This window comes from Cydia splendana, chromosome 5, assembly GCF_910591565.1.
Source record: "Cydia splendana chromosome 5, ilCydSple1.2, whole genome shotgun sequence".
NCBI lineage: Eukaryota > Metazoa > Arthropoda > Insecta > Lepidoptera > Tortricidae > Cydia > Cydia splendana.
The window spans coordinates 144,883-168,902 of NC_085964.1; the positions used below are offsets into that span (position 1 = coordinate 144,883).

Consider the following 24,020-nt stretch of genomic DNA (forward strand, 5'->3'; position numbering starts at 1 on the left):
CATACATAGTTATATAATGTAGTCACCTGTCGACGGTGGTGATGTTGTACCCGTACACGCAGTGCACCTCCACGCCCGGCGCGCTGAAGTCCGTCGTGAACTGGCCCGTGTCCTTGTGTGTAACATAGTTATATAATGTAGTCACCTGTCGACGGTGGTGATGTTGTACCCGTACACGCAGTGCACCTCCACGCCCGGCGCGCTGAAGTCCGTCGTGAACTGGCCCGTGTCCTTGTGTGTAACATACATAGTTATATAATGTAGTCACCTGTCGACGGTGATGATGTTGTACCCGTACACGCAGTGCACCTCCACGCCCGGCGCGCTGAAGTCCGTCGTGAACTGGCCCGTGTCCTTGTGTGTAACATACATAGTTATATAATGTAGTCACCTGTCGACGGTGGTGATGTTGTACCCGTACACGCAGTGCACCTCCACGCCCGGCGCGCTGAAGTCCGTCGTGAACTGGCCCGTGTCCTTGTGTGTAACATACATAGTTATATAATGTAGTCACCTGTCGACGGTGGTGATGTTGTACCCGTACACGCAGTGCACCTCCACGCCCGGCGCGCTGAAGTCCGTCGTGAACTGGCCCGTGTCCTTGTGTGTAACATACATAGTTATATAATGTAGTCACCTGTCGACGGTGGTGATGTTGTACCCGTACACGCAGTGCACCTCCACGCCCGGCGCGCTGAAGTCCGTCGTGAACTGGCCCGTGTCCTTGTGTGTAACATACATAGTTATATAATGTAGTCACCTGTCGACGGTGGTGATGTTGTACCCGTACACGCAGTGCACCTCCACGCCCGGCGCGCTGAAGTCCGTCGTGAACTGGCCCGTGTCCTTGCGCATCTCCCACGCGTTCGGCAGGTTCATATCGCTGGAAAAATTTGATTAAATGTTCATTACAAAATTATTGGGATTTGATCCTTTTGGGTGAGTATTTAAAATATGAGTATTTTACCATTAAAAAATATTGAAATTGTTTGTCGGCAGCTAATTCATAAAGTATCTCAGAACTTTAAACCAGTTTACTGAACTTTTAGCACCATAACTTACCAGTACAAAACTTGTTGATGCATACAATACAAATTTATAGATAAGGCATGTATGGTATAAGAATTGAAACCGGTTGTACCAGGTAGGTATTACCCATAATTACCTCTACATTTTACTGCATTGCACTGACTTAACCAAGGCAGATATTTAATTTACATTAGATAAGATAAGACCTTTATTTGCATACCAGTATGTTACATATAGGTTACATAATGGACCCTGGAAGGGTATAACAAAACATTGTTCATTAACTACTTATTACTAATTCCAACCAAGAACAAAAAATATTTTAAGTTAATAAAGAATAACTTAGCATCTTTTTGTTATAATTATAACTATACTTAGGGGTCATCCATTAATTACGTCACACGAATTTCTAGGTTTTTTGACCCCCCCCCCCCCCTTGTCACATTTGGTCACATTTGGCAAACCCCACTCCCCTAGTGTGACGTCACATTTTTTCTACGAAATCGCCAAATCGAATTAAGTAAGTACCTAAGTATTATTAATATTTTATCAAAATATTTTTGACGATATAAATATTAGTAATTTTATAACCCAAAACTGCTTAGGAAAGAAAATTAAAAGAATAAAAACGATTATCGTTTTAAAAACTTGTTATTTAAATATACAGCGAATAAAATAATTTAAAAAAAAATTCGGTTACTGATGATGATGAAGTTAAAGTGTCGTCACAAAGTTTGTGTCTCCCCCCTCCCCCATGTCACAATATGTCACATTTTCTTGACCCCCTCCCTCCCCCTAAACGTGTGACGTAATTAATGGATGACCCCTTATGAACTAGAATGTACTAAACCTATATTGTTATATATTATCATCCTCCATAAATTCAGTTATTGAATAGTAACATTTATCCAGCAGCTTACATTTTAGACGGTTTATGAAGTTTGAATCAGATTTTTCAGTTTTTAAATATGTGGGGATATTATTATAAATTTTTATGGCTCTGTAATATGGTCCGTTTTTATATATTTCCAATTTAGGCTCCGGGAGTTGTATGTAATGAAGTCGTCGGGGGTTTTGGCAGAAATTAAATATATGTAGGTTCTTACGGACAAATGTAGCTATTTCCAAAATGTATAGGGAGGGGAGGGTAAGTAGGTTTAGTTTTTTAAAGTGGGGTCTGCAGCTGTGGGGTTGATGTATGTTTGATAGGATCCTAATACATTTCTTTTGCATTACGAAAACGTTTTGGATGTCAGTGCTGTGGCCCCACAAGAGGAGTCCGTAGCGTAGCCACGCGACTGCTTGCGAGTGATACGCTGCCAGCGCACACTCAAAGGTAGTGCTACTTTTTAGTACGCTGAGTGCGTAAACAAATCGAGAAAGCTTGTTTTTTACTTGATCTACATGTGCTTTCCATGTCAGATGGCTGTCCAGTGTAAGGCCTAATAAGGTACTCTCGGTTACTTCTTTAATATTTAAGTTGTTTGTTATCGTGTTTAGGTTAATGGGTTGCTTTTGTCTGGGTTTGTCATATCAAAAAGAAAGTGAAAGTTTAAGGAATCCAAAAAGGGTTGTTGTGTTATTAAAGCGGTTCTAGAAGATCGGCGCTTACTTAATTGACACACATGCTAAAAGTAGGTAGGTAGTAATATTTTTTGCCGATCTTGATATGGCATCAAACATATTTTATCATAGATCGTGCCTGGCTGGAACAGATTTGGCTTCCGCTTGACATAAATTCAATCGCTGTTAGAACCTAAAGTGATATATACTCGTACTCACTTGAACAGTTTCTGCAGGTCGGCGATGGTGTAGTTGTACTTGTCGGTCTGCACCAGCACCTCCTGCGGCTTCCAGAACAGCGGGGACGGCAACAGCCACGCCAGCGACGGGCACGTGATCTGCTGCGCGCGCAGCACGCTCTCGCGCAGCACGCGCGACCCCAGGTCGTCGCCTGGCCAATCAACACAAGTATGAATGAATATCAGCTACCAAAATATTAATTGATGAAAATTATCTTGCGCCACGGAACATTTTTTTAGACTACCTATTCATTGTTAGGTACCGAGTGTTTATACCAGGTCCACGTTTTACAATAGTACATTATTGTCGAGGCTCGGAAGTAGCTACTTGCAGGCTGAGGATTCGTTTTAAACGGACGACCTTGGGAGTCCGTTTAATTGAATCCGAAGCCAGCAAGTAGCCTTCCAGCCGAGTCATATATAGTGCTTTTCTCAAAAATGGTGCAAGAAATATAAATATCATAGAAATATTTTACAAAAGCAACGTTCTTACGTATATATTTTCACAGAAAAAAGTAGAAACAATTGAAAAAATTAGCTTTGCCGCCTTTTTATTTTTTTAATAAAAAAATAGAAGTGTATTTTTCTGCCGAAAATACGCCAACCTATTTGAGACAGCTAAATAGTCGCGGTACTAATCATCTGTTTGGCTGTTTAATGGGCCTGTGACTTCATTTGATATGGCTATTTCAACTTTTAAAAAGTTTGGAACTCGACAAATAATGGAATTTGTATGCAACATTGCAGTCCCAAAATCGAGACTGCAATGTTTTTAACTTTTTAATTTTTAACTGACCATAAACTACGCGCTTCGCGACCTATTTTTTAAACGGCAAAGTCGACTTTGCCGTCCATTTTTGAGAAAAGTTCTTTCTATTCCCGCCTGTCCCCGCCCCCGTGTGGTCGTAAATGGGAAGGATTTAATTCCCATCTGTCCCCGCCCTAACTAACGGAAAGCGTTATCGAAGTTGATTTTTTTTTACGAAATTTAGAGTTAAATCTGGGGGCACGGTAGTGCCCCCGCCAAGACGAGCAAAGCGAAGCGCAAGGGCACTACCTACCTTTTCTCGAAGCGCTTCGTCGTTTTTTTTGAACCCTCATAACTTGGGTTTGGATTATATACCAGATAAACAAAACTCTCGGGATATGATGTCAATGGGCTTGTTAAGCATAAAAAGAAATTCAATCGAATAGCTCTTATACTTTAGATTTTAACATGGACATTTTCACTTAACTGTGCACCTTTAACGGCCGGTTAGCAATCGTTACAAAACTGACGGTTAATGTCAAATCCCGTACATTTTGTCAGGAATGTAACGGTTAGACGTTACACGACTTAAGTCGCGCTTTAAAGTACAAGTTAAATGAAAATGCCCTCCAATCTAAAAAAAACCGATTTTGTCACTGACTCACTCACTCACTGATGATCATCTAAACCTTTAGGGTGCTTCCTGGAGTCCTAGGAAGCAGAAATTTGGTATGTAAACAAACAACAAAAAAAATTGGGATGTATACTGGGTCAAGCAGATCTTGTCAGTAGAAAAAGGCGGCAAATTAGAAAAATGTAGCCGCGAAAGGACATCGTCCCATAGAAAATTTGAATTTCGCGCCTTTTTCTACTGACAAGATTGGCTTGACCATCTATAGATAGATTTTATTATGGGGAAGGATATAAGAATAGTTTTCAACCCCAAAATCACCCCGTAAGGGTGAACAGGGGGTTGAAGTTTGTATGGGGAATCAGTAAAACGCAGATTGTATAAAAGATGCCCCCAGGTACGTCTTTATCAACCCTTTAAATTAGGAGATGGAAGATTGTCAATTGTCATAATCATAATAAGCAACTTACAAAAAGATGTGAAATCCCACCAAGAACATTTTCATGAAAATTTTGCCAAAGACGAAACCATAAGGTTTGCACTGTCAAAAAGTTATCAGATCTCTGGTAGAGCCAAGCTTCTAACTCTACAGGCCCTAACTTCACAAACTCTACACCTTCGTCAAAATATGTCGCTTGGCCGTTTCATAGGCGTAAGCTGAAAAATTTATTCACTATGAATTATTTTTTAGTATACAATAGTTGTTGTAATAACGAAACGGCCAAGCCACATATTTTGACTAAGGTGTAGAGTTTGTGAAGTTAATAGGGCTTGTATACAGAGATGGGCATCATTCGAATAAACAATAATTCACGATTTTTTTATTCGCGAATAATTTATCCGCGGATAAATCATTCGACCACTTTTCAAATGACGAGTAATTTATTCGTTATTTCATTCGAATAAATCCACGCAAAATATTTAAGATTTTTGGTTTATTCCTCGGGTTTATTCCATTAAAATAAACAACACGAATAATAACACGTTTAATATGACTTGTTTTTACTGTAAAATTGTTTTGACAAGTTAAAGATTGTTAAGGGTTAAAGGATAAGCCCAGGTAGTATAATAAACAAAGGATTAGCGTGAACAATGAATTACTCACACACAAAGTTATATTAGTAACTTTCTAGCCAGACCTAGAAAGAGAGCTATATACTAAAAGAGTGAGAAAACCAAATTTTCTTAGCAGTTGTTTGCTTCAGAGCGAATCTCACAACGCGTAATTTATATTTACAGTAACTATTTAGGTAGTTGCAGGACTTGCAGAGTTGTATTGCACATCAGACGGCGCGATTCGGGAAATGAATTAGAGATTAACTAGATACGATATAGTAAAGCTATGTGACGTCCCACGGGTAAAGGTACCTTATGGCGGTTGGCGCTTACGCTATTATTAACGCCGCTCCAATATTATTGCGACGCTATGCGACGTAAGCGCCAGCCGCTATAAGGTACCTTTTATCGCGGAACGTCACATATCTTTACTATTTCATATCTAGTGAATCTCTAATTCATATCCCGAATCGAGCGGACAGTATTCCAATAAACAAATTATTCGTGGCAATTCATTCGACGAATAAATTATTCGCGGATGAATTATTCGACGAATAATTTATTCAAATAAGAATAATCATCTGACATTTTTATTCGTCATTCGGGATAAATTTTGTTATTTTCATTCGTTATTCGTCATTCGAATAAAATTTGCCCATCTCTGCTTGTAGAGTTAGACGCTTGGCTCTACCAGAGATTTGATAACTTTTTGACAGTGGGAGCCTTATGGTTTCGTCTTGGCAACATTTTACATGAAAATGTTTTTAGTGGGATTTATTATGCTATGAAGTACCAATACTTAATAATTAGGTTTTTTTTTGCTAAACAATGCGTCAGTTATGACCTTACTTATGACCTATATAATTTTGATTATTCAATTCAATTCAATTCTTTTAATACGGTGTAAACGTACATGTCAATGTACATGTATCATCGTTGTAACAATGACCTTTCTTTGTGGAGTAAGTAATTCGCATTTGTAAAATCTTCGTTTTCGTACTTGTATTTCGCATTGATTAGTAATTTGGACTTTAATCCTTATAAAGTGGGTAATTTTAATCCTTATAAGGTAATACAAATAAGTACCTTACAAGATTGCAATAGCGAGCGATTTGTTTATTATTTTCTGTTTCCGTACATTGATCATAAGACACGACGCAGCGCCGCGACGCTCGCGACCGTCGCGACGTCAGACCATATTTATCAACGATAGATAGTTACACACTTTGCGTAATAAGAAGGTCAAGACTTATTTTTAACGAGCCGACTTATATCGTATTTTTACAATACGAGTATTTCGAATGTTCTAACAAGGTCACAGACATTAATAAATGTAACAGCAAAAATAGTTAAGCAGGCGAGGTGTTCAGGAAGATCTACACACAAGTCTGTTGTTAAGAGAACTAGTGACCCGCCCCGGCTTCGCACGGGTTAACAAATTTTACACCTAAACCTTCCATAAGAATCACTCCTTTGATAGGTGAAAACCGCATGAAAATCCGTTCAGTAGTTTTTGAGTATGAGTTTATCGCGAACATACAAACAAACAGACAAACGCGGCGGAGGACTTTGTTTTATAAGGTGAAGTGATAAGAGTAAGTGCAGTTGATTTTGAACACCTTGCTCTTTCTCTTGCTTGGTTAGAGCTCGTTCTACTTTACTAAAATACTCGTACTAAAATGAAATCAAGATGCAAGACAACAATTAAATTGTTTTATCTTGAAATCCGGGTCATTGTACCTACTCATCGTACGATGGTCAGTACGGTCATGTCAATATAGGTAGTAATAGTAATCAGTACCTAATCACTGTTCGTTTTTAGGGTTTCGTAGTCACCTAGAAACCCTTATAGTTTCGCCATGTCTGTCTGTCCGAGGCTTTGCTCCGTGATCGTTAGTGCTAGAAAGCTGCAATTTGGCATGGGTACATAAATCATGCAATGCGACAGAACGTACCTCCCATACAAAAAGTTTTTTTTTTTAATAATGTATGCTTTGTCCCAATAGTGTGGGGTATCGTTGGATAGGTCTTTCAAAACGAATGGTAATTTTTTTGCTATTTTCTTAAATAACTTCTAAACTATTTATTTTAAAACTACAAAAAAATATATTTGAGATTCTCAAAATGAGCTCTTTCATTTGATATGTAACATGTAACACGATATAGTTTAAAAAACATTATTTTTTAATTTTCTCATTTACCCCCCAAAAGTGGCCTCCATGTTTAAAATTCATTTGTTTACGTAAGATGTCCGTCTTTGGGTCACGAATTTTGTACATGAAATTTGGTACACATATGTATGTGTACCAAATTTCAACTTAATTGGTCCAGTACTTTTGGAGAAAATGGGCTATGACAGGCGGACAGACAGACAGACAGACGCACGAGTGATCCTATAAGCCCTATAAGGGTTCCGTTTTTTCCTTTTGAGGTACGGAACCCTAAAAAGTACAATTAGTACAATTAGTAGTTAGTAATCAAAAATGTTACCTACTTTTAACGGTTACTTCTTGACAAGGACCGGAAAACCCCTCTTTACGCTTAATCCTATCAATTCGGTAACCCAATCGATTCGGTTACCTTATCATTCGGTAACCCTATCATACTGTTACCTGATTGTAATGGTAACCTTATTGAAACGGTAACCCTAACCTTTAACCGAGTTAATCTCAAAACCCCATCGCGATAGGGTTTTTGTTAAGGGTTTTTAACAGGTTTTCATTCAGTTATGGTAACCTTTATTATCGGTTGCTTACTGGTTTGCTACATTAAAGTAGTTTTAGTGATGTGCCGTCAGAACTAAAAAAAATACTAAAAAAATTGTTTATTTTATTTACTTTATTTATATTTTGTTGATTTTATTGACTTTATTTATTAAATTTATTTAATTTAATTTATTTATTTAATTTATTTAATTTATTGATTTTTTTTTATTTAATTTATTTAATTTATTAAACTTATTTAATTTATTTATTTTAATTATTTTAGTTATAATATAATAATATTTATAATAAGAACACACCACACGGGTAGGTATAAAGATAAACAAAGGAAAGGCAAAAAAACTTGTTTGTGCTGGAGGCTTCATAGACCGCCCATGCCAACCTCTGTTATTCAATAATAAGTTGAATTTAAGTGTGCGTAAAGATTACAATCGTTTGAACTGGTCAAAAACCTCATAATGAGCTAACTGAATAGACTGGGTTTTTATTTCGGTTACCGGTAACAGAGGTTAACTCGATCTGATACGGTTACCGAATCAAAGTGTTACCTTATTAAGCGGTTACCGTTATGGTAGGGGTTTTTATAAACACCTCTAAAATAACCCTATGAAAAACCCCGGTTAAGGTAACCGGTTCCTGTCCCTGCTTCTTGTAATCAATAATCACGATTACTAACTACAAAATGTAGTTGTAGTTAGTAATCAGTAGTTAGATTACATTTTGCCCAACACTGATTGATGGATATACTGTAACAGTAACAAGCAATGAGACTTAGTTTTTATCTCGCTGAGACAAACAGGCACTTAAGTAATTAGTTACAATGATACTCGTAAATATTGGTATTTATTTCCATTAAGGATAACGATAATGACGTCTTGTAGAATAATGCATCATATTTTATCACCTCTTGCAATAAATTCTAACAGAACAGAAAGACACTAATTAATGTTAAGTTGCTTATGAAAATGATAAAAAACATACACAAATGGCATGTCCTAACACCTTTATCCACAGAAAAGGCTCAGTTATAAAGATTTAACTCACCAATGGCAAATGTTTTAAGTGCCTTGACCGCTCCTCCCCAGGGTGTGGAGAGCGACAGCAGACGGCGGATGTACTGGTCCTTCCAGGCCTGCGTCTGCAGTCGCAGGAAGTGCAGCGCCATGGAACCGCCCATGCTGTGCACCAGCAGCGTCACAGATGTCTTGTTGTTGATGTTGTAGGTATCTTCCACTAGGGTCTTTAGTTTAACAAAGAACTCTGCATTCTCATCTGGGAAATTGAGAAATACATTTTTTTTAGTCTTAATAAGGAATCATTTGTTACAAAAAAAACCGGCCAAGTGCGAGTTGGACTCGCGCACGAAGGGTTCCGTACCATTAGGTACGCAAAAAACGGCAAAAAATCACGTTTGTTGTATGGGAGCCCCACTTAACTAAATATTTTATTTTGTTTTTAGGGTTCCGTACATCAAAAGGAAAAAACGAAACCCTTATAGGATCACCCGTGCGTCTGTCTGTCTGTCTGTCCGTCGGTCACAGCCCATTTTCTCCAAAAGTACTGGACCAATTAAATTGAAATTTGGTACACATATGTAAATTCGTGACCCAAAGGAAGGACATCTTACGTAAACAAATGAATTTTAAACATGGAGGCCACTTTTGGTGGGTAAATGCGAAAATTAAAAAATATTTTTTTAACTATACCGTGTTACATATCAAATGAAACAGCTCATTTCGAGAATCTCAAATATATTTTGTTTTGTAATTTTAAAATAAATAGTTTAGAAGTTATTTAAGAAATATTAAGAAAAAGCCAAAAAATTATCATTCCTCCCCCCCCCCCCCCTTTATCTCCGAAACTACTGGATCTAAAATTTTGAAAAAAATATAAAAAATAGTTCTTTACCTATAGATGACAGGAAAACATATTAGAAATACACTCGCGTGCAAAAGTATTGCATCACTTTGCATTTTTTCGTCCGCACCCAATATCTTTGTAATTCTATACGCGATTCTGAAAATTTTGGTATCAACTGAAAGCTTATAATGTAACGCATTAGGTAAATTCAATGAAATTTCGAATCTGAAGACTAAAAAAATCAGAAAACTGAAAGTAGTCGCATAATGCTCCAAAAATAAATCAGGAAACTTAAGAATAAAAGTAATTTTTTTAATACAATATTGATTATTATTATTAAATTAATCCTCCTCCTTGCTTCGTACTCCTCAGTGCTGAGGGTCGTGACCTCCTAGTGGAGCATATGATTCCGGATTGCAGATTTCCTGCCTGTCCGATCCCTTGCGACTTCCAAGGCATCATGGACCTTCATGGATAGCGATTTGCTAATCTGGTCGGACCATCGCGTTGGACTGCGGCCCCTTCTCTTTCCTTCCACCGAACCTGTGACCATTAGCTTTTCCAGATTGTCTCCAGTCTTCCTGGCTATGTGTCCGAAGAACTCAAGTACTCTCCGGAGACATGTGGTTGAGAGCCTGGTGGTTACTCCGAGCTCCTTGAGTATAGAGGCGTTGGTCTGGTGTTCGGTCCAAGATATGCCTAGCATTTTCCGCCAGCACCACATTTGAAAGGCATCAATGCGTTTCCTATCAGCCGATTTAATTGTCCAGGTCTCAGAGGCATACAGTAAAATGGAGAATACGAGCGTGCGCACTAGCTGCAACTTGGTTTTGCGCGTAATATTTCGATCTCGCCAAAATTTCTGTAGCTGTGTCATTGCCGTTTTCGCCATGCCAATGCGTCTTCGGATCTCTAGTTCTGAGGAGGCAGTGTTGGTGATGTTGGAACCCAGGTATACTTTATCGACCAGCTCAAGATTGAGTACGTAGTTCTAGTTTTTTATCTCTGTCCACTATCATTATCTTAGTCTTCGATCTGTTTACAGATAAACCCATTTCCTCACTGATAGCTTCCATTCTGCTTAATAGGGCGACCATTTCCACCTCGTTCGACGCAAGAAGTGTGGTGTCGTCCGCGTACCGCAAGTTGGTGAGTTTCACCCCACCAATGCTTAATACGCCACCCGCCCAGTTTTCGCAGGTGCGTCTCATAATTTGTATGCGGTAAACTATTGTATGCGGACGATACAAAGATTTTTTGTTGTATTAAATCAGAAAATGATTGCCTTAAACTCCAAGATGATCTTGATAAATTAAATTTGTATTTTTTAAGAAATAATCTTTACCTGAATATTGATAAATGTTCCGTGAATACCTTTACGCGAAAACTTCGACCTATACAGTACAAATACACAATAGGAAGACAGACACTTAAGAGAGTAAGCGAGGTGAAAGATCTTGGAGTGCATCTTGACAGCGAGATCCAGCTAGTAGCTCACGTGGATAAAGTAACAGCTAAAGCGTACAGGATGCTTGGAATCATTATGCGCCAAAGCAAAGATTTTAAAAACCCTAACACATTACTCCTCCTCTATAACGCATTTGTAAGATCTAATCTGGAGTATGCATCCACCGTATGGAACCCGTTCTATTCGGTACATATAAACTCTTTGGAACGCATACAAAAAAAATGCATTCGTTTCCTTAACTATAAATTCAAAGATTATAATTGCGAACACCTTGAAAGTCTCCAGACACGAAGAGAAAAAAGGGATGTTACATTTTTGTTTAAATTGTTGAATAATATTATCGATTCCCAGCATCTCGTGGAGAAAGTGTCGTTCCGTTGTCCAAGCTCTCGAACTAGATCTACTAATCTGTTTTGTATTCCTTTTAGCCGTAAAAGATATGTTAAGACGAAACAGGAGCTGAGTTTTAAATATTTTAGGTAAATATACCCGTTTCGCTAACGGAAGCGGCACCTAAAAGTAGTGCGATAAGGACAAGGCGAGAAATCCTGCGTAAAAATCTCAAAAGTCGAGGTTTCGTACTCCTCTGTTTCCTCCTCCAAAACTTAACCAATCGTAACCAAATTTGGAAATCTAAATGATTATTCAATTATCTGTGTCGGACCGTTTTGCTTTTTTGGCTAATTGATATCAGTTTTGAATGCCACGCCTCTCATTGCGGCATAGTCAATTAGGCAATTCTGGCCATTTTTGAAGGGCTCTAGCGCATTAAAAATAAAAATATCAAAAAAAGCAAAACGGTCCGACACAGATATTGACAATATTAATCTGTGTTGAAAAAATCATTGCTCTAGCTTCAAAAACCAAGGAGGAAAACGAGGAGTACGTTTGTATGGAGAAATGACCACTCCCGTTGGCTCTTAAGAATAAGTACCTAGCAAGAGCATGCAATATTTATAACAAAAAATATTCATCTCTGGATATCTTTCATTTGAATTTCCGTCAGTTTGTTTCTGCAATGAAAGCACCAGCTAAATGATCACATTATAACTACAATAATTATATATCTACCATGCAGTTAGTAGTGCTAAAAATAATTCTTTATTTGGTTAAGTTAATTAATGTTAAACTAGAACTATTAGTATTATTTAGTCTACGTACATTTGTATATTGATTTGCAATATGTTTTGGTCCTATTTCTTTACTATAATTTTTCTTTTAATTTTGTTGCACCTATAGTTTTACTTTACATTTCGTACCTATTCGCATGTTGTACTCTCAGAGCAAAATTGCATGTATTAACTTTCAGTGGAAACTGTTTTGGCTAATGTGTTAAAATATCTTTCTTAGGCTATAAGAATTATATATGCTGTTTGTTTCCCTAATCAATAAAATAAAAATAATATATTCACCATACGCATTGAATAGTATGGGAGAAAGAATGCATCCTTGACGTACCCCCTGCTTGAAATAGAATGGCTCCGAATTTAAGCATTCTACTCTCACTACTCCTTGGCTGTTATGATATAGATGTTGTAACAACCACACCAGGTGTTCTGGTACTCCAAGTTCTGTAAGGACCTTCCGAAGCCAATTCCAGTTAACACAGTCAAACTCCTTGGAATAGTCCACGAAACACATAATGACGGGAGTGTAGTGCTCGTAAGCTTTCTCAACGAGTTGCCTTATGTTTAAAATTTGCTCTCGAGTTCCCTTGCCTTTTAGGAAACCCGCCTGCTCTTGCGGGATCTGCCAGTCCAGATAGTTGCGGATACGATTATTAAGTATGTAGAGCAGTATTTTGCTGGCGTGTGATATTAAGGCAAGGGTTCTGTAGTTGTCGCACTTACTCGTGGAACCCTTTTTATGAAGTGGTAGTATGACTGATTTGGTATCAATGGGGTTAAGGTCCGGGCTTATCGCTGGCCAGTCCATGGTGTCGATGCCCACTTCGAGAAGGTAGGCTGCCGTGGCCCTAGCGTTATGGCACGGGACATTATCCTGCATTAGGATGAACCCCTCATCAAAAATACCGGAATAAGGAACAACATGTTCCTCCAGGATATCAGTGATGTACTTCGCAACGGTCAATCCACTGTCACGGCCCCCGCCAGGCGCGAAAACCAGCTCTGTCCGCCCGTCGTATTAGGAAATGCCGCTCCAGAACATTACGGATCCACCGCCATAGGCGACTCTTTCGGAGAAGAAACATTGAGCGAACTGTTCTTCTGGCCTTCTGTAGACTCTTCCTTTTCGGTCACATCCATTCAAGCACATTCTGCACTCTTTCAAGAAGAGAACTGGGGTTCATTGCTCAATGGTCCAGTCCTTGTGATTTTCAGCAAACTCTCTTTAGGCTGTACGGTGTCGCGCCAGCAATCTGGGCCCCGCTGCGGGCCTCCTGGGTGTCAAGTTCGCTTTCTTATTGCAAGTCTTCTTCTTATTGTCCACTCACTGGCAGCCACTCCTCGTACCTCACGCAGACGCTGCTGGATGGCAATGCTTGTCTGGTGTCGATCTCGGAGAGATGTTGTGACAAAGAAGCGGTCGTCCCTCTCTGATGTACGATTTGGCGGACTTCAGCTTCAGTGGTTTCCATTTTTCCAGGTCTTTTTCACGGGAAAATACGCGGAGATATGTAACGATCGACTTCTGATAAGTGACTGATAACAACCCCTTCTCTACCCCCCGTTTGATAGGGGTCAAGGGTAACGCAACTCGTGCGCGTGATAACGTGAAACCGCTCACAAATCGGGAAAATGCCGATAATTTGAAAAATACTGGGCCGGTTTCCATGTTTTTTTACTTTTCGTAAAGCTAAAACTTCAAGGAACATGATGACATTAAGCAGACGATATGGTTCTGCTAAGCGCATCGGTGGGTGGCATACGTAGGCTGCTGGAGGTTTGTGAGACATCCCATACAACCATTTCCAGTCGCCGTTACGACGCGGTGTTGACACATCTTGTGTCGACACCGTCTGTTTCGGTCACAATTCCAGTCGCAGAGTCGTCGCCGTGTTGACACAGTTACCAGAAATGGGGAAAGGTCGACACATGACACAAAGTGACATAAAGTGTGGTCGCCGTGTGCACACATTGTTTCGGGTTTGCGACTACTTTATGCCAAAATCATTCGTTCATTCGTTCATTTTGTTCCTGTCAAATGGAAACTGTCAGATGGAAAAATACTTAAATAAAAATAAGTGACATTAATACGCCATCTCTTAAACGGATTACAAGACGTAATTATATATTGTTTGCATTTATATTACAATATGACTTAAATTATTATGGGGAATTAAACTGCTCGAGTGATTTGATAAACTAAGTGTAATATAATCAACGCGCCACCACATTGTTGTAGTTTAGCCGGAAATGAAATTGTTTACTTCTCAGTGCCTGTGTTCATAACTATATTATTTGAAGCATTTTTAGTACTTCGATGCGTATACTATACTTAAATAACAGAAATAACGCTTTACATACTACCAAACTTGTTAATTATGATGTATAAATAATTAAATATGGTTTAAGGCTGAGAAATATTGCAGTCACAAAGTAGTTGCAATGTTTCGACTTTGTGTCGACTCTGTGTTGACACATGACACGCGCTGTCAAAAGTAATAACAAAGTTACTGGATTTGCAAAATGGCTCCTTGTGTTGATTTGTTTTCAGATATTCTCAAAGTGTAAAAATGCCGTGGTCAGAGATGGGCATTAATCGATTAACTGTTTATTCGACTAATTAATGGAATAAAAAAAGTTAATTCTCAAATTTTAATCGCGATTAGTTTAGTCGACCTAACATAGATTGAAATTGAATTAATCTGAATATTAATCGAATAAATTATCGATTAAATCTCGATTGAAAGTTGACAGGGGGCCATTTTTGTACGTAAAAATAATAGAAATGTCTTGCATGCAGATGGTAGCAAAACACTTTGTCATAAAAGTCGAGATGGGTGTCGATATATAGGTTTTAGGGAGTGCCGATTTCGAAAATAATGATCATTTTGGAATCCGAAATGGCGGCCATGCACTGTGTCATAAAAGTCGTCATGGATGTCGTTTTATACGTTTTAGGGGGCCCCAATTTTGAAAATGATGACCATTTTGGAATCCAAAATGGCGGCCATGCACTATGTCATAAAAGTCGTCATGGGTGTCGTTTTATAGGTTTTGGGGGGCGCAGATTTAGAAAATGATAACCATTTTGGATTCCAAAATGGCGGCCATGCACTATGTCATAAAAGTCGTCATGGGTGTCGTTTTATAGGTTTTAGAGGGCGCAGATTTCGAAAATGATGACCATTTTGGATTCCAAGATGGCGGCCATGCACTATGTCATAAAAGTCGTCATTTATGTCGTTTTATAGGTTTTAGGGGGCCCCGCTTTCGAAAATGATGACCATTTTGGAATCCAAAATGGCGGCCATGCACTATGTCATAAAAGTCGTCATGGGTGTCGTTTTATAGGTTTTGGGGGGCGCAGATTTAGAAAATGATAAAACCATTTTGGATTCCAAAATGGCGGCCATCCACTATGTCATAAAAATCGTCATGGGTGTCGTTTTATAGGTTTTGGGGGGCGCAGATTTAGAAAATGATAACCATTTTGGATTCCAAAATGGCGGCCATGCACTATGTCATAAAAGTCGTCATGGGTGTCGTTTTATAGGTTTTAGAGGACACAGATTTCGAAAATGATGACCATTTTGGATTCCAAGATGGCGGCCATGCACTATGTCATAAAAGTCGTCATGTATGTCGTTTTATAGGTTTTAGGGGGCCCCGCTTTCGAAAATGATGACCATTTTGGAATCCAAAATGGCGGCCATGCACTATGTCATAAAAGTCGTCATGGGTGTCGTTTTATAGGTTTTGGGGGGCGCAGATTTAGAAAATGATAACCATTTTGGATTCCAAAATGGCGGCCATGCACTATGTCATAAAAGTCGTCATGGGTGTCGTTTTATAGGTTTTGGGGGGCGCAGATTTAGAAAATGATAACCATTTTGGATTCCAAAATGGCGGCCATGCACTATGTTATAAAAGTCGTCATGGGTGTCGTTTTATAGGTTTTAGAGGGCGCAGATTTCGAAAATGATGACCATTTTGGATTCCAAGATGGCGGCCATGCACTATGTCATAAAAGTCGTCATGTATGTCGTTTTATAGGTTTTAGGGGGCCCCGCTTTCGAAAATGATGACCATTTTGGAATCCAAAATGGCGGCCATGCTTTATGTCATAAAAGTCGTCATGGGTGTCGTTTTATAGGTTTTGGGGGGCGCAGATTTCGAAAATGATAACATTTTCAATTTAAAAATGGCGGCAATGCACAATGTCATAAAAGTCGTCATGGATATCGTTTTATAGGTTTTAGGGGGCGCAGATTTCGAAAATGATGACTATTTTGGATTCCAAGATGGCGGCCATGCACTATGTCATAAAAGTCGTCATGGATGTCGTTTTATAGGTTTCTGGGGGCGCAGATTTCGAAAATGATGACTATTTTGGATTCCACTTTTATGACAAAATACGTAGCCGCCATCTTGGATTATAAAATGATCATCGTTTTCGAATTCTGCACTCCCTAAAACCTATAAATCGACATCCGTGACGACGCAAGTTATCTTTATTTTCAGATCTAACAAATTGCTACAGAATACAAAGGACAAAAAAGAAGCGAGGAGGTAATGAAACAAGCAAAAATACAGATGATTCCTCGACGCAATTGGGTGATTCTTAAATTGTGTCCAGATTTTTTTTGTCATAAAAGTTTATATTTTTCACATATTACTCTCACAAGTTCCGTGACATTTCGACCTTTACGGTTACCATCAGTTTGTCACTGACATAAACGCCGTCGAGAACGTAATTTACTTTCTATACATCTCGCTCGCACTCGCATATTAGTGCAAACGGGATGTATAGAAAGTAAATTACGTTCTCGACGGCGTTTATGTCAGTGACAAACTGATGGTAACCGTACTTGTAATTTTTTAAGTAAATGTTTTTGTTTATCTATGAAGATCTCACTAGAATAGTATAATCAAGGTATGTTTATATTTGATGAATGAAATAGTAACGCAAAAAAAAATATATTTGTGTCTTATATTCCTGCCGAAGACTTTTATTTTACCTTTTCCTTCTACACAAGTTTGGCCAAGTAATAAGAATTTAGGGCTCTCAATTTTATTTTGACTTCTACAACAGTAAAGCTACGAGGCCATGTTTGGTATCGTTTTCGTATAAATTCGCAGTACCAAATTTAGTTAAGGTATCACATTGACACCATTCCGAAGTAAAAACATATAAACTTATTAAAATATTTTCTTTTAAACTCCTCTTCACGCTTAAACTGCTGAACAGTTTTAATTTAAATTTGGTACACATATATTTTGAGTCCCGAGACAGGATATAATAAGTTACCTCAAAAATCATCCTTTAAAGGTGTGAAATGAGGTGTAGGGGGGAATTCAGAATTGACTTCTTGAAGAATACTGTTTAAGTTTAGGTTTGAAGTCATGTTTTTTCATCATTTTTAACTAAATCAAAGATGTAGACCATCCCAAATTTCATATAAATCGGTTCAGCGGTTATTGATTTCCCGTACAAATTTCCACGCCACTTTTCACACCTTCAAAAGATGATTTTGGTTATAAGATCTATCCTATGTCCTGTTCCGGGACGCAAACTATTTCTATACCAAATTTCAACGAAATCGGTTCAGCGGTTAAGCGTCAAGAAGAGTTTCAAAAAAACCGGCCAAGTGCGAGTCGGACTCGCGTATTAAGGGTTCCGTACATTAAGTCCGACTCGCGCTTGACTGCACATTTCTAATAGGTTTTCCTGTCATCTATATGTAAAGAACTATTTTGTGTATTCAGACGGACATACATACAGACGCACGAGTGATCCTATAAGGGTTCCGTTTTTTCCTTTTGAGGTACGGAACCCTAAAAAGATTTATTTTTATTTTGTGGAATGGTGTCAATGTGATATCTTAAATGGATTCAGCACCCCAGATTTATACGAAAACGATACCAAACACGGCCTAGCACCTTCACTGATATAGATATATCAAGATAAAATTGAGAGCCCTAAATAAACTTTCAAGAGCGGATATCTCAAAAACTATTCAACATATCGAAAAAATTGACGGAATAAACTTGTAACAAATTAAATAAACTTTCATTTTGTGAGCCATGAGCCAAGTGGCCATGTCGCTGAGATGCATAGTTTCCGAGATATAATCGAAAAACGGGAAAATGGGACCTTCAAAGCCCCCTCTCTCCCCCCCCGCTCAAGGGCTACGGCCGGGGACTTTTGATATGTTCACCTCCTAACTTGTCAAACCGAGTTACGGAGTCAAAAATTGTGTTCCGAGCATTTCCCTCTACAACTTTTGGAGCATTCGTTGCCTGACCTAAGTAGCTTATTGAATTTCTTTAAAAACTTTTCTGTAAAAGGTTGACGGGTGTTGGGTGTTTATATGGTTTCGGTCGATTATTATCATTTGCATTGCCCATGATGACTTACTAGAATTACGAGCACACGAGACACTAATAGTAGTTTGACAAACCTTGGTTTTCAAGAGGTATTTTATATTGACATTTGCTGTCACAAATTTGCTGTCAGATTTAGTCGCAAACCGCACGCAAAGTGCACACAAATGTGTCGACACCTTGTTACAGAAAAGTGTAGACACGGCGACGACACTTTGTTTCGAAACAATTCTAGACACATTGTGTGGACTCTGTTACGACACATCTGACATTTAGTTACCACTTTGTGATTCTGCGACTGGAATGGTTATATGGGATACGCTGAAACTCACGGCTTGAAATACAATGCATTGAAAAGTAAATATATGGTCTTTGAGGTCGGCCGTAGCAGAACAGCCGAAGTAACACCCATCAAACTTAATGGGGCAGTCCTCGAAAGGGTGGACACGTTTAAATATCTAGGCCACATCGTTACGGCAGACCTCAAAGACGATAAAGACATAGAGCGGGAACGGAGGGCTCTGTCGGTCCGCGCGAATATGATTGCTCACAAGTTTACGCGCTGTACCAGGGAGGTGAAAGTGACTCTATTTAGAGCTTACTGCACCTCACTGTATTCGTGCAGCTTGTGGCTTTCATACACGAAACGGGCCTACGAAGCCCTCCGCGTCCAGTATAATAACGCGTTCCGGGTGATGATGGGGCTGCCGCGCTTCTGTAGCGCATCAGGGATGTTCGCCGAAGCCAGGGTGGACTGCTTCTATGCCACTATCCGCAAGAGGGCCGCATCTCTGGTGCGCCGGATTCGCGCCAGCCCCAACATCATCATGAAGATGATAGGGGACAGGCTGGACTCCCCTTATTTGCTGCGCTGCAGTCGGCTACATGTGCCGTACTCAGCGGACAAGAAAAATATGTAGTTTGTAGATATAGATATAATATTAATTCGTAGTTTTAAGTACTAATACTCGTACATAATTTAGAATATATTGTTTACTAACCAAGATATGAGTGTAACTTACTTGAAATAAATGATTTATTATATATATTATTAAAATAATTTAGCGATTTTAACCAGTTTACAAATATATTGGGTGCGGACGAAAAAATGCAAAGTGATGGAATAGTTTTGCACGCGAGTATATGCAGTCAAACGTGAGTCAGACTAATTATTTAGGTTTTGATCCGACCCCTACGGGTTTTTTAAAGGCAATTCACTCGCGTTTCACATATAAAAAATACATTGTTAAAAATTGGGTAATGTACGGAACCCTATCGGACCAATTCTACGCCGACCTCGACGCCCTACTGGGTACAATACCGTCTAGAGAAGTAACTATCATTCAGGGTGATTGGAACGCCAAAATAGGCTGCACAGTGGGGGACCCATTAAGAGGAACAGTCGTCGGTGGTTCCACCCAGGTGTGCGTAACGATAGAGGCGAGAAATTTTTACACTACTGCATAGAAATTCAGCTGACGGTTATAAATACCTGGTTTGAAAATCACCCAAGGAGATTGTACCTACACTTGGACTTCTCCACAGGGGCATAGAAATCTGATTGATTTCATAGCGATAAAATCAAGGTGGCGATCATCAGTCACCAATGCCAAAACACTCCATGATGCTGACTGATGCAGTGATTACCAACTCGTAATAGCTGACTTCAGACTACGCCTAAAGAGTACTCGGACAAAACCTCAAAACTCTCAAAAGACCATTGTATTGACTAAACCGGCTCTAGACCACTTTCACGACGCAATTAACCTTAAGATCAGAATCACAGGAATGGGACCCTTTTGACTCCATTGATGCGGACTGGAATACCCTTAATAAACTCATTTTAGACACCGCAAAACAGAGTAGGGATCTGTTCAAAGCCGTGACATGCAAGGAAGAGTGGATTAGCAAAAAAATCGTGGGAGTTGATTGAGCAGAGGAGGATGCCAAAGTGTGAGGGACTAAATACTGAAATTACTGAACTGAAGATCAGCCGATATAACCAATTGATCCACACGAAGGGGGACAGAGACCAACACATCAACAACATCTGCAATGACATCGAGAGGCACGCTGACAGAGCGCAAACATGAGACCTATTTTAAAAGTTAAACAACTGACTGGCACCTTCAAACCATAGAGTTGGATAGTAGACAACAGTAGAGGTAACACTTTGACAGAGCTGGATAAAGTTTTAGTGTAGGACCCACTGTTACGAACTGTACCGGGATGAAGAAGGACTAAGCTCGGAAAGAAGATGGGACAACCGTATAAGGGAACCAGACTTGCTTCTCTCTGAAGTACAAGATGCCATCAAAAGATTGAAGCATAAGGCTGTGGGCCCTGATGGCGTATCAGCAGCAATGTTACAGCACCTGGGCTACTAGGGAACAAAGGTCATCCATCAAATATGTAATAAGATTTGGAGGACTGGCCAGTGGCCAGATGAGTGGACACAGTGGTCCGCTGTTATACCTCTGGGCTAAATAAAAAGGGCTCTAAATAGAAATGCGAAAATTATCGAACCTTGTCTCTCATGTCGCATGCAAGCAAGATACTCCTTCGCATCATAAACGCTAGGCTTTCTTCCTTTGTTGATCACCAGATACCGAGCGAACAATCCGGTTTTGTGGCTGGAAATGGAACTCGCGAGCAAATCCTGAACGTCCGACTTCTCATTAAGAAATGTCGTGAGTTTAACAAGCCACTGGTATTGTGCTTTATTGATTACGCTAAGGCGTTTGACTGCGTGAAGTGGAGTGGAATACGATGTTAGATGCGATGATCGAGATGGGCGTGCCTGAACAACTACTTTTTTGGTGCAGAATTTGTACCTCAATGGTTCGAGCTTCGTGAAACTGGAAAATGAAAAGTCCAATAATTTCCACACATAAGGAAGCGTTTATCAAGGCTGCATTTTGTCGCCGAAACTTTTTAATTTGTACGGCGAACATATTATGAGGAAGTCATTGGACTTTGGACGGCTGGAAAGGCGGTGTCGTAGTGGGTGGACGCAGGGTCAGCAATCTGAGATACGCAGACGATACGACTATAGTCGCATCAAACGAAGAGGAGATGGCAACTTTTCTGAAGAAAATTGAGGTTAGGCTAGGCTTGGTGTTAAGATTAACCATTCCAAAACGAAAGTAATGGTGGTAGACCGAGCCAATCTACTATGCACTCAGTAAATATGAAAAAACCGGACAAGTGCGAGTCAGGCTCGCCCAATGAGGGTTCCGTACTTTTTACAAGCTTTTATTTAGTTTCACCTGTCCCGTTGTTTGTCGGTCTCTAATCAAATCTTGCAAGTTAAATTTGATCCACTTCCCGGTTTCCGATTGAGCTGAAATTTTGCATGCATGTATAAATCGGATGACAATGCAATATTATGGTACCATCGAGCTGATCTGATGATGGAGACAGGAGGTGGCCATAGGAACTCTGTGATGAAACAACACAACCTAATTGTGTTAGGGGTGTTTAGAATTGTCTCAATGAGTATTAGTTGGCTGTCGTAAGAAAAGTACAGTCAGCGATAAAATGTTGTACCAAAAATGAAATTTTTACCAAAAACTTATTACAAAATATGAATATGGATAGTGAGATACAAACTTAACTTTGCCGTTGTCTCCATACGATGACATATAGTCATACTAAACTCATGTAAAATTCAAATAAATTAATAAACATAGACCGTCAATTGTATATATAAAATTGTAAGCAAGCTTACAGCTTTCGGAGTATATAAGACATTGTTTTACCATTACTTTCGCCCTTCTTTTAAGACATTCTTTTTTGCTAAATATATTTTTAGTATTTGTTGTTATAGCAGCAACAGAAATACATCATCTGTGAGAATTTAAACTGTGTAGCTATCACGGTTCATGAGTTACAGCCTGGTGACCGACAGACAGACGGACAGACAGCGGAGTCTTAGTAATAGGGTCCCATTTTTATGCTTTGGGGATGAAACACTAAAAATGGTTATATCAACATAAAAACTCTTGATACATGTTTTTAAAAATGATTCTATTTTGTACTTACTTGGTGCTCTACGAAAATCATAAGGTGCCCCTCTGATGGACACATTTCTGACATATCCTATTTTGACAAGAGCATCAGCAATGCTGTTAAAGTATGCCCCAGACTTCTCATGTGACGGGTCGAGCCACTCTACGGGCTCCGGGGTGCCCCAGCCCGGGACGCGCACGTCGACGCCCGCAGGGTTCCGAGTGGTCCGCGTCACATTGTCGTACTCCAACTTCAAGTTGTCCACCCAACAGTCTATCACAAATGGCACTAGCAACTCCAAATTCAGCCAAATATTGAAATAATCAGCTGATGTCTTGGCACATATGTAATGAACTACTGAGCTCTTATTTAACTTCGCTTCTAACTGACTGCCGCCGTCCCCAGGTACTGAAATTAATAACTCAATATAGTTCTGGTCTCCAGAGAAATTTCTAGACAACCGTAATAATGTGGTTATAAATGTTAACATAGTAATGAAGTAGACAGCACTTACTTAAGACAACCGGCGATAAACCCAAAGAATTCTGAGCGAAGATACCGTAAACAAATAATATCGCGAAACTTATTTTAATACTTGACATTGTGGTCTTAAATTTAATACAAATGGAAAGCAGGCGCAGTTTGTGACGACTTGCTTGTGAGTAACCAGTGCGTCACAAGTGAGGCTACCACTGGTTTCGCAATTTATGTGCCCTGAAATCGCTTTGAATTCAGTTCAAACACTGGTCATGACGTCGCGATCGCGGTCGTACGATGCGGGAGTCCGGCGCGAGCGCGAATAAACACGCCACTGATAACAATAACACGCGGATAGACAACCAGTCAGCTGGGAATGTTTATGAAAACATGGTTGTTTTGCATTTCAATTAACAAGTAATTGATAAAATACGATAATACCATGCAAGATGCAATTAAAATCGAGTAAGCAAGTCAGCAAGTCACCAACCAATTTAGTTACGTTACGTTTCACGCAATATTTTAAAACAAAATATTGTTAAATGGTAAAAGGGGATCGTTGTAAAGTTGAAAAAGTAACCACAATAAATAAAATATGGAAAGTTATTACTTAAATAAATATGTCGTTTTAACATTCCTGACAATATACCTAAAACAATCTACGTAATTTAGTCGGGTTATTTGTTGCCCACCATAGACAGTAC

General features: G+C 39.2%; 1 protein-coding gene across 1 annotated transcript in view; it reads right to left on the minus strand.

Annotated features, from left to right (window-relative positions):
* Positions 1–23,765, minus strand: part of LOC134790408 (phospholipase A2 group XV-like) — a 38,238-nt gene extending 14,473 nt beyond the window's left edge. Inside the window, exons 1-5 of the mRNA XM_063761176.1 lie at positions 23,354–23,765; positions 22,873–23,247; positions 9,034–9,261; positions 2,812–2,983; positions 761–883 (exon numbers count right to left, since the gene is read on the minus strand). Coding sequence (XP_063617246.1) covers positions 761–883; positions 2,812–2,983; positions 9,034–9,261; positions 22,873–23,247; positions 23,354–23,441 — 986 coding nt within the window. The 5' untranslated portion in view covers positions 23,442–23,765. The remainder of the gene's footprint in view (positions 1–760; positions 884–2,811; positions 2,984–9,033; positions 9,262–22,872; positions 23,248–23,353) is intronic.
* Between the last annotated feature and the right edge of the window lie 255 nt (positions 23,766–24,020).